This window comes from Palaemon carinicauda, chromosome 30 (genome assembly GCF_036898095.1).
Source record: "Palaemon carinicauda isolate YSFRI2023 chromosome 30, ASM3689809v2, whole genome shotgun sequence".
NCBI lineage: Eukaryota > Metazoa > Arthropoda > Malacostraca > Decapoda > Palaemonidae > Palaemon > Palaemon carinicauda.
In genome coordinates this window covers 37,690,680-37,703,179 of record NC_090754.1, presented here as the reverse complement: position 1 = coordinate 37,703,179, position 12,500 = coordinate 37,690,680, and the positions used below count along the sequence as shown (strand labels likewise).

General features: G+C 31.2%; 2 protein-coding genes across 2 annotated transcripts; both read left to right on the top strand.

The window, feature by feature from the left end:
• Positions 1-186: 186 nt before the first annotated feature.
• LOC137623000 (cuticle protein 7-like) lies at positions 187-1,534 on the top strand. Its single transcript, XM_068353617.1, has 3 exons — positions 187-274; positions 677-757; positions 1,085-1,534. Exons 1-3 carry the CDS (start codon positions 263-265, stop codon positions 1,460-1,462), a joined length of 471 nt encoding a protein of 156 aa, XP_068209718.1. The 5' UTR covers positions 187-262; the 3' UTR covers positions 1,463-1,534.
• A 4,874-nt stretch (positions 1,535-6,408) lies between these two features.
• On the top strand, positions 6,409-7,742 carry LOC137622998 (cuticle protein 7-like). The gene is made up of 3 exons (XM_068353614.1): positions 6,409-6,469; positions 6,886-6,966; positions 7,293-7,742. Exons 1-3 carry the CDS (start codon positions 6,458-6,460, stop codon positions 7,668-7,670), a joined length of 471 nt encoding a protein of 156 aa, XP_068209715.1. The 5' UTR covers positions 6,409-6,457; the 3' UTR covers positions 7,671-7,742.
• The last annotated feature ends 4,758 nt before the right edge of the window (positions 7,743-12,500 follow it).

Below are 12,500 nucleotides of genomic sequence, written 5' to 3'. Positions count from 1 at the left end.
AATGGATTGCAACATTTAAGCAGAAATAATAAAAATGAAATAAATTGTAGTTAAGATTAAAATAAATGCAAATTGAGTTCAGGCTAATTTGGATGGTCTGGAATTTATTTATATTTCTTCTTCTTCTTCTTCGTTTGCCGGATAGAATGCCAGAACGAAAAGTTGTCCCGTGACGTCACTACACCTTGGCGGTCTGCATTCGTATAAATACGAGCTCGAGACTTTGGATGGACACAAACGAACCAGACAACGAGCCAGCACAATGATTGGAAAGGTAACGTTGGGCTCTTCAGCAAGGTTTTACAATAATATTTTCCAGTTAGACTTGGCATGGCATTTACTGTACACTTTTTGGGATAATATTGGTAGTGGCATGAAGGCTCAAATCAGGAATACTTTAACTAATTCCGTTATTGAATCTAAAACTACATAGATATTTGATCTTTTTTACAAAAATAGCTACAGGATGTTTTCATATTGTTAAATTATTCGTAAGCACCCAAGAAACTTTTATAAGAAGATGCATATGCACTCGAACACACACACACACACAATTACACTAAAATGTCTAGTATTGAAGTGTTCTAATTATTGCTGTTGGATTATTTTGAGAAAATATCTTATCATTACGTTTTATAATTATATAATAATTTGGAAATATCTTTTTTTTCTCCAGGTCATCCTTCTCCTGGGCCTCATGGCCATCTCATCCTCAGCCGACAAGCGACCTCAGACTTATTCCTACAACCCTCCCCAGGTAAATATAGATGGCCTCTTCGTTTCGTCATTACAAAAATAATTATTCAGACTAGAGTGTCTAAAATATCCACTTGAAAGTGTCGAAACGTTTTATATAAATAGAATAATGATGTTCCAATGAAACCTAAAGACCATCATTCGAATCCAACTGCTGCTTTTTCCTTTATTCACCACCAAATTAAAAAAGTCTTTTAAAAACTTACGGGTTGCAAAATTGCAAAATCCCGTGCTTGACCATAAGGGCCCAGGCAATTTACAACAACTACGACAACCAACTGCTTTTTAGTTATTATGAGATCTAAGCTAATTCTCCCCTTTCCTTCAGGTTTCTCGTGAATATTCGGACGAGTCTACCGAAGCCAAGTATGACTTTGACTGGGCTGTCAAGGATGAATATTCAGGCAACGACTTCGGACACCAGGAATCCCGTGACGGCGACCACACTCAGGGGTCGTACTACGTTCAGCTGCCCGATGGTCGTCTGCAGACTGTGACCTACTACGTGGATGGAGACTCAGGCTATGTGGCTGACGTGAAGTACCAGGGAGAGGCCCGTTACCCAGACTCAGTTGAATCTAGGGAATACTCAGCCCCAAGACCATCTTACTCAGCCCCAAGACCTTCTTATTCAGCCCCAAGGCCTACTTATTCAGCTCCTGATTCAGAGGAGTCTAATGAAAATGGTCGCCCAGTTTACGGATAAAAACTTCATTACAATTAAAACCTAATGATTAAAGTATTTATGCCTAGATAAAGTGAGAGAGACGACTCATAATTGAAAACATGTAAATAAACTGTGTATAAATAAATTATTTGCAGAATGAAATAAATTTTTCTTTTTTACCATACTCCTTGAAGACTAGAGATAAAAGCCACATGGTTATTTTCATATATACATTGTATGTGTTGTGGGTATATAGACAGAGGTTAAGGAGCTCTCGAGGGTTTTATAAAATTTGAAGATAGTGATGTAGACTCCATATTAAGTGATACTGGGTATATGAAGTTAAGATGGCAAAAGTGCAAGAATGAGGACGGATATGATAGTTTAGAAAACTGTAGCAAAAGAGTGAGAAAAAATAATGAAAAAGTGGAGGAAAGTTGTACTTAAACTATATATATACATACACACACACACACACACACACACACACATATATATATATACATATATATATGTAAATTCATATATAAGTAATACATTGCATATATATATACAGTACATACACACAAAAACACACACATATATGTATATATATATATATATATTATATATATATATATATATATATATCGATATATACATTATCATTCTTATCATTAACTAAGCTACAGCCCTAGTCAAAAAAGCAGCATGCTATAAGCCAAGGGCTTCAGCAATAGAAAATAGCCCAGTGGGAAAGGAATCCAAGAAATAAATTAATTAAGATGTAATCAATGAAGAACATAAATATCTTGAGATCAGTAATAACGTTGAAATAGATCTGTTACATATAATCTATCAAGAGAGACTTGTTTTAACCTATTTAACATAAAGATATTCGCTTTAAGCTTAAACTTCTGAAGTTCCACCGGCTTAACAGTCTGAACAGGAAGACCATTTCATTATCTTGTTACAGCTGGAATAAAACTTCTATAATACTATATTGAGTTGAGCCTTGTGATGGAGAGGGCAAACCTATTAGAATCATATGGCTTGCTTAGTACTACGTGGAGGATGATACAGTCTGGGAAGATCTGGAGGCAAAGGATGGTCAGATTTATAAAAAATCTTATATAACATTTATAAAGAACTAACTGAAAAACAGAACTAGAGATTGATATTAAGATCAGGAATAAGAAGTTTAATAGACTTTAAGTATTTTTCAATAAATTAAAAATAGAGTCAGTAGCCGAAGACCAAACAGGATAACAATACTTGAAACAAAGTAAAATGAAAGAATCAAAAAAATTTCTTCTGAATAGACTGATTATCGAAAATTTTAAGACTCTCTCGATAAGTCAAGTTTCTGTGCAATTGAAGAAGAAACAGACCGAATGTGTTTCTTAATTGTAAATTTTCTATCAAGAATTTTAAAGGAGTTGTATATTAAAAAAAAAAAAACATTATCAATGAAAAGATCTGGATATTGAGCCACTGTCCTCCACCTCCTTTCAATCATACTTTGAGTTTTGTTAGGGTCAACTTCATGCCCATAATTTACGTTATACAGTAATTTTAGTTAGACCTCTCTCTCTCTCTCTCTCTCTCTCTCTCTCTCTCTCTCTCTCTCTCTCTCTCTCTCTCTCTGTTATTGAGGACATGCTGTCAAAAATGAATGAACGCGGATAGATCGAATAGGTGTTTTGAAGATGTTTTGGAGTACAGAAAAAAGGCAGAGTTGAATAATGCCAGAGAGACTGAACGGGTTAAGGTTGGGTTAAGGCTACTTATGGAACTGATTATTAAGGTTCAAGTAGGGCGGATAAGAACAGGAATAATGAAACAACCTACAAAGTTAAAGTGTGATTAGGTGGTAGACTAAGGTGCATAAGGTATATTTGGAGGACCGAAATGTTCTGGATAGTGGGTGAAAAAAAAAAGTGGAATCTAAGTATTACATGAAAAACAATATTTAGCGCATACAGGATTATGTATGGTAGGATTTTGGTTGGCAAGGAAATAGAGTATGGCAGAAAAGTGTCCTTGGTTAGATAAGGAGTATGGTTTATAGATTATAGCTTTACTATGAAATCATTATGAAAAGATTTTATGAAAATATCAGAAAACATAAATGTGGATTATTTGAACCTCACAAAAGCATATATGCATTTGGAAAAGTCACAACATTTAGGGGATTGATGACGTAAGGCATGAATGATATGACGCTGATAACTATTGTAATAACCTATTTTAATGCAAGAAAAGCTTACTTTAGAGTATCAAAACAGGATCGGAATACTTTTGTTGAGGAGAGATCTTAACAAGTGTATGTTTTGTCGCAGTAAAAGAATATTGACTTTGTAGATGAGTGGTGAATGTAGTGTGGAATGAATGATATTCATAGATTATAAAGTACTAAAAAGAACATTGAAGATAAACTGCAGGAAGTATTAAATCACTTTCAAATATTTTGCATGAGATGGTACTTTAGAGTAATCATGAACAACAGTATGGTAATTAGAAACTATGAAATGAAGCAATGAATGGAAGTATGGATGGAGAAAGAATAGAGGAAGTTAAATCAGATAAGCATTAATTGGTAGTGGATATAATGGATGCTGCTGAAAAGATATAAAGCTGAGGATGATATATATATATATATATATATATATATATATATATATATATATGTATATATATATATATATATATATATATATATATATATATACATACATACATACACACATACACACATACATATATATACATATATATATGTATATATATACACATATATGTGTATATTCATATATATATACACATACACATATATATGTATATATACACATAAACTAGATTAAGTTACAAATTATTGTTAGAGAATAGATAATTGAAAATTATTTTAACCAGATATTGAAATACACAATAAAGTAGTTAAGTCTTCTGAGCCACTTAAAACACCCAGACGAGACCTCAAATCATAGGAAAAATAGAGAAAACCTCCTAGCCACTAGAAATTAGGAAATAAGACTCTCGAAAAAATGAAGGACAAAGCACTCTTAACTTGGTTATCTAGATTAAGTGTATTATATAGAAGGGGGGTGGGGGTATCTTTGGAGGGTCAAGGCTGTGGCCGCACCAGAAACCATAAAAAGAAAAGCCTCGATTTTTAGATATTATTTTCATATATTTAAAGAACTTAACATCAGCTGTATAGGATCTATCGTCCTTATTATAGATCAGTGATATATTTTTGGAACTCAAATATCAGAAATTAAAGACTTAGACCAGAATTATTTTTTTTTTTATAAGGAGTTAGAACGCCCCTCTGGGTACAACTTCCTATTTCATAAACAATGGAAAAGAAAACTGCAAAGGCTCATATTTTTTTTTTTTTTTTTTTTTTTTTTTTTTTTTTTGCCATCTTCTAAAATAGCCTTCCGCTTCCCATAACGAAATGAAACACTGCTGTAATTTTTGTTTCTATTGATGCGCTTATTATCAGATCTAACTAGCGTTATAGAAGTTTATTATTATTATTATTATTATTATTATTATTATTATTATTATTATTGTTGTTGATGTTGTTGTTCAAGTTAAGTAATGCAAGGGCCATTGGTAACTTAACCCGTCCTTAATGAAACCTTTACGATTATTTGAATATCAAATACATATCTAAATATATTAACATCCATCAAAATTGTTAATGAATATTCAAGCATATAGACCCCGTGTTATCTCTAGATTCGTTGAATATATAAAAAAATCTTGAAATTGTAGATAGTTCTGGTGACTATGGACAATTTTCCATATGTACAATGATAAACACCACATGCACTCGCACACCCACATACACATACATGCACACATACGTATAGATAAATAAATAAATATATATATATATATATATATATATATATATATATGTATATGTATATATATACAGTATATATGTATATATATACATTTATATATATGTATATATATATATATATATATATATGTATATATATATATATATATATATATATATATATATATATATATATATATATATATATATATATACATATACATATACACACACGCACACACACACACACACACATATATATATATATATATATATATATATATATATATATATATATATACCTTATATACGAATATAATTCTTTCACGTGTCGTTCTCTACATAATAGTAATCCAAAACACCGATAATATCTCATTAGCGTCATAATACTCGTGAATATGCTTTTACATTACAGTTCATGAATCCTTGGATATCAGCTTCAACTTCCTTAAAACGAATTTGATGTGAGTTTTAATTTTTTCTTACCATGTTTTATTAGTAAAAACTTTTAGCATTTAAAGTATGATTTAAATTCTATTTATCGAGATGTTTGTTTTAGATGGCTAGTAAAAATTTTTCAATTGGAAAAAAATTGTTTCAAATATATACAACTCGAAATTTTTATAATTTAGCATTATTACTTTTTAACAGTTTTGTTATTTAGACAGGATTAAAGAGTAGTTAGAATATTTTGATGACAAGTCTTTAAAGCTTTGGTCAAATCTGTGGTTAGATCACCATTTATGCATTGTGCAAGCGAAGCCGTGTAAGTTCAATAAAGTAAATAGGAAAAGAAAAGTAAATAATATACATATTCTAAACAGATTTTTTGCATTATATTCACATCACCAAAGATAGCTATGAAGAGACTTTCCATCTTCAAAATCCTTGAGAATGCCAAGTCTATAACAAATCCTTATTTTGTATACAATGGGGTAATGGATTGCAACATTTAAGCAGAAATAATCAAAATGAAATGGATTGTAGGTAAGATGAAAATAAATGCAAATTGAGTTTAGGCTAATGTTGATGGCCTGGAATTTATTTCTATTTCTTCTTCTTCTTCTTCGTCTGCCGGATAGGATGGCAAAACAAAAAGTTGCCCTGTGACGTCACGACACCTTGGCGGTCTGCATTCGTATAAATACGAGCTCGAGACTTTGGATGGACACAAACGAACAAGACAACGAGCCAGCACAATGATTGGAAAGGTAACGTTGGGGTTTTTAGCAAAGTTTTAAAATATCATTTTCCAGTTAGACTTGGGGTGGCATTTGCTATACACATTTTGGGATAATATTAGTTAATAACATGGAGGTTCAAATCATGAATACTTTAACTAATTCTGTTATTGAATCTAAAACTACATAGATATATGATCTTTTTTTACAAAAATAGCCACAGGATGTTTTCATATTGTTGAATTATTCGCAATCATCCAAGAAACATTTATAAAAAGATGCGTACACACTCGAACGCACGCACACATAGACACACATACAAAATTACACTAAAGTGTCTGGTATTGAAGTGTTCTAATTATTGCTGTTGGATTGTTTTGAGAAAATATCTTATTATTACGTTTTATAATTATATAGTAACTTGGAAATATCTTTTTTTTCTCCAGGTCATCCTTCTCTTGGGCCTCATGGCCATCTCATCCTCAGCCGACAAGCGACCACAGACTTACTCCTACAACCCTCCCCAGGTAAATATAAATGACCTCTTCGTTATCGTTGATACAAAAATAATTATTCAGACTGGAGTGTCTAAAATCTCCACTTGAATAGTATGGACACGTTTTCTATAAATAGAATAGCAATATGTTCTAATGAACTCTGAATACCATTATTTGAAACCAATTGCTGCTTTTTCCTTTATTCACCTTCAATTTAAAATATTTCTAACACCTAAGGTCTGTAGAATTGCAAGAGCCCAAGCTTGACCATAAGGGCCAGGTAATCTACAACAACTACAACACCCAAATGCTTATAGTTCCTATGAGATCTAACCTCATTCTTCCCCTTCCTTCAGGTTTCTCGTGAATATTCGGACGAGTCTACCGAAGCCAAGTACGACTTCGACTGGGCTGTCAAGGATGAATATTCAGGCAACGACTTCGGACACCAGGAATCACGTGACGGCGACCACACTCAAGGGTCGTACTACGTTCAGCTGCCCGATGGTCGTCTGCAGACTGTGACCTACTACGTGGATGGAGACTCAGGCTATGTGGCTGACGTGAAGTACCAGGGAGAGGCCCGTTACCCAGACTCAGTTGAATCTAGGGAATACTCAGCCCCAAGACCATCTTACTCAGCCCCAAGACCTTCTTATTCAGCCCCAAGGCCTACTTATTCAGCTCCTGATTCAGAGGAGTCTAATGAAAATGGTCGCCCAGTTTACGGATAAAAACTTCATTACAATTAAAACCTAATGATTAAAGTATTTATGCCTAGATAAAGTGAGAGAGACGACTCATAATTGAAAACATGTAAATAAACTGTGTATAAATAAATTATTTGCAGAATGAAATAAATTTTTCTTTTTTACCATACTCCTTGAAGACTAGAGATAAAAGCCACATGATCATAATCATATATACATTGTATGTGTTGTGGGTAGATAGACAGAGGTTAAGGAGCTCTCGAGGGTTATATGAAATTTGAAGATAGGGATGTAGACTCCATATGAAGTGATAATGGGTATATGAAGGTAAGATGGCAAGTGCAAGAATGAGGACGGATATGATAGTTGAGAAAACTGTAGCAAAAGAGTGAGAGAAAATGATGAAAAAGTGGAGGGAAGTTGTACTTAAACCATATACTGTATATACATACATACATACACACACACACACACACATATATATATATATATATATATATATATATATATATATATATATAAATTCATATATGTGTAATACATTGCATATATATATATATATATATATATATATATATATATATATATATATATATATATATACAGTACATACACACAAAAACACACACACATATATATGTATGATGAATTTTACACATTTAGACGTGTTTTTCATATTCAAATAAGCCATATATATTTTTGATACATTAATGTCTGGATTCTCTTAACGACCTCGGGATCAGAGCCCCAAGCGAAATCACACAAAGACAAGAGCTTGAATATATATGTATATATACATATATATATATATGCACATATATATATATATACATATATATATATATATATATATATATATATATATATATATTATCACTCTTATCATTAACTAAGCTACGGCCCTAGCCGGAAAAGCAGCATGCTATAAGCCAAGGGCTTCAGCAATAGAAAATAGCCCAGTGGGGAAAGGAATCTAAGAAATAAATTACCTAAGATGTAATCAATAAAGAACATAAAATATCTTAAGATCAGTAATACGTTAAAATAGATCTGTTAAATATAATCTATCAAGAGAGACTTGTTTTAACCTATTTAACATAAAGATATTCGCTGCAAGTTTGAACTTCTGAAGTTCCACCGGCTTAACAGCCTGAACAGGAAGACCATTTCTCTATCTGATTACAGCTGGAATAAAACTTCTATTGAATTGAGCCTTGTGATGGAGAGGGCAAAACTATTAGAATCATACGGCTTGCTTAGTACTACGTGGAGGATGTTACAGTATGGGAAGATCTGGAGGCAAAGGATGGTCAGATCTATAAAAAATCTTATATAACATTTATAAAGAACTAACTGAAAAACAGAACTAGAGATTGATATTAAGATCAGGAATAAGAAGTTTAATAGACTTTAAGTATTTTTCAATAAATTAAAAATAGAGTCAGTAGCCGAAGACCAGACAGGAGAACAATACTTGAAACAAAGTAAAATGAAAGAATCAAAAAATTTCTGAATAGACTGATTATCGAAAATCTTAAGACGCTCTCGATAAGCCAAGTTTCTGTGCAATTGAAGAAGAAACAGACCGAATGTGTTTCTTAATTGTAAATTTTCTATCAAGAATTTTAAAGGAGTTGTGTATTAAAAGAAAACATTATCAATGAAATGATCTGGATATTGAGCCACTGTCCTCCACCTCCTTTCAATCATACTTTGAGTTATGTTAGGGTCAACTTCATGCCCATAATTTACGTTATACAGCAATTTTAGTTAGATCTCTCTCTCTCTCTCTCTCTCTCTCTCTCTCTCTCTCTCTCTCTCTCTCTCTCTCTCTCTCTCTCTGTTATTGAGGACATGCTGTAAAAAATGAATGAACTCAGATAGATGGAATAGGTGTTTTGGAGATGTGTTGACACTGGAGTACAGAAAAAAGGCAGAGTTGAATAATGCCAGAGAGACTGAACGGGTTATGGTTGGTTTAAGACTACTTATGGAACTGATTATTAAGGTTCATGTAGGGCTGATATGAATAGGACTAATGGAACAACCTACAAAGTTGAAGTGTGATTAGGTGGTTGACTAAGGTGCGTGAGGTATATTTGGAGGACCGAAATGTTCTTGATAGTGGGTGAAAAAAAAGTGGACTCTAAGTATTACATAAAAAACACTATTTAGCACATACAGGATTATGTATGGTAGGATTTTGGTTGGCAAGGAAATAGAGTATGGCAGAAAAGTGCCCTTGGTTAGACAAGGGGTAGGGTTTGTAGATTATGGCTTTACTATGAAATGATTATGAAAGGATTTTATAAAAATATCAGAAAACATATATGTGAATTATTTGAGCCTCACAAAAGCATATATGCAATTGGAAAAGTCACAACATTTAGGGGATTGATGACGTAAGGCATGCATGATATGTTGCTGATAACTATTGTAATAACCTACAGTATTTTAATGCAAGCAAAGCTTACTTTAGAGTATCAAAACAGGATCGGAATACTTTTGTTGAGGAGAGATCTTAACAAGTGTATGTTTTGTCGCAGTAAAAGAATATTGACTTTGTAGATGAGTGGTGAATGTAGTGTGGAATGAATGATATCTATAGATTATAAAGTACTAAAAAGAACATTGAAGATAAACTCTAGGAAGTATTAAATCACTTTCAAATATTTTGCATATGAAAGTACTTGAGAGTAATCATGAACAACAGTATGGTAATCAGAAACTATGAGATGAAGCAATGAATGGAAGTATGGATGGAGAAAGAATAGAGGAAGTTAAATCAGATAAGGATTAATTGGTAGTAGATATAATGGATGATGCTGATAAGATTTAAAGCTGAGGATAATATATATATATATATATATATATATATATATATATATATATATATATATATATACATACATACATACATACATACACACATATATATACATATATATACACACACACATATATATATATATATATATATATATATATGTATATATATATATATGCACATATATATGTGTATATTCATATACATATATACATACACACATATGTATGTATATATATATATATATATATATATATATATATATATATATATATATATATATACGTGTGTGTGTGTGTGTGTGTATACACACACATAAACTATAATAAGTTACAAATTAATGTTAGAGAATAGATAATTGAAAATTATTTTAACCAGATATTGAAATACACAATAAAGTAGTTAAGTCTTATGAGCCACTGAAAACACCCAGACGAGACCTCAAATCATAGGAAATACAGAGAAAAAACTCCTAGCCACAAGAAATTAGGAAATAAGACTCTCGAAAAAAAATGAAGGACAAAGCCTCTTAGCACGGTTATCTAGATTAAGTATATTATATAGAAGGGGGGTGGGGGTATCTTTGGAGGGTTAAGGCTGTGGCCACACCAGAACACCCCTCCCCCCAAATAAAACCTTGATTTTTAAATGTTTTTTTTTTCATATATTTAAAGAACTTAACATCAACTCTATAGGATTTATCATCCTTATTATAGATCAGTGATATATTTTTGGAACTCAAATATCAGAAATTAAAGACAGACCAAGAAATATTTTTTTTTTTTTATACGGAGTTAGAACGCCCCTCTGGGTACAACTTACTATTTCATAAACAATGGAAAAGAAGACTGCAAAAGCTCATTTTTTTTTTTTTGCCATCTTCTAATATGGCCTTCCGGTTCCCATAACGAAATGAAACACTGCTGTAGTTTTTGTTTCTATTGAAGCGCTTATTATCAGATCTAACTAGCATTATGGAAGTTTATTATTATTATTATTATTATTATTATTATTATTATTATTATTATTATTATTATTATTATTATTATTATTATCATTGTTGTTGTTCAAGTTAAGTAATGCAAGGTCCATTGGTATCTTCACCCGTCCTTAATGAAACCTTTAAAATGATTTGAATATCAAATACATATCTAAATATATTAACATCCATCAAAATTGTTATGAATATTTAAGCATATAGACCCCGTGCTATCTCTAGATTCGTTGAATATATAAAAAAAATCTTGAAATTGTAGATAGTTCTGGTGACTATGGACAATTTTCCGTATGTACAATGATAAACACCACATGAACTCGCACATACACATACACATACATGCAAACATACATATAGATAAATAAATTTATATATATATATATATATATATATATATATATATATATATATATATATAAATGTATATATATATATATATATATATATACATACACGGTATATATGTATATATAAACATTTATATACATACATATACACACACACACACATATATATATATATATATATATATATATATATATATATATATATATATATATAAGTTATTTACGATTAAAATTCTTTCACGTGGTGTTCTCTACATAATAGTAATCCAAAACACCGATAATGTCTCATTAGTGTCACAATACTCTTGAATATGCTCCTACATTTTAATTCATGAATCCTTGGATATCACCTTCAACTTCCTAGAAACGAATTTGATGTGATTTTTTTTTTTTACCATGTTTTATTAGTATAAACTTTCAACATTAAAGGTATGATTTAAAATCTGTATATGTTTTAGACGGCTCTTAAAATTTTTCAATTGAATTTTTTCTTCAAATATATACAAATCGAAAGTTTATCTTAATATTATCCTTTAAGATTTTTGTTATTTAGACAGGATTAACGAATAGTTAGATTATTTTGATGACAAGTCTTTAAAGCTTTACTGATTTTTCTCAAATATGAACTTAGATTACTATTTATGCACTGTGCAAGCGAAGTTGTGTAAGTTCAATATAGTAAA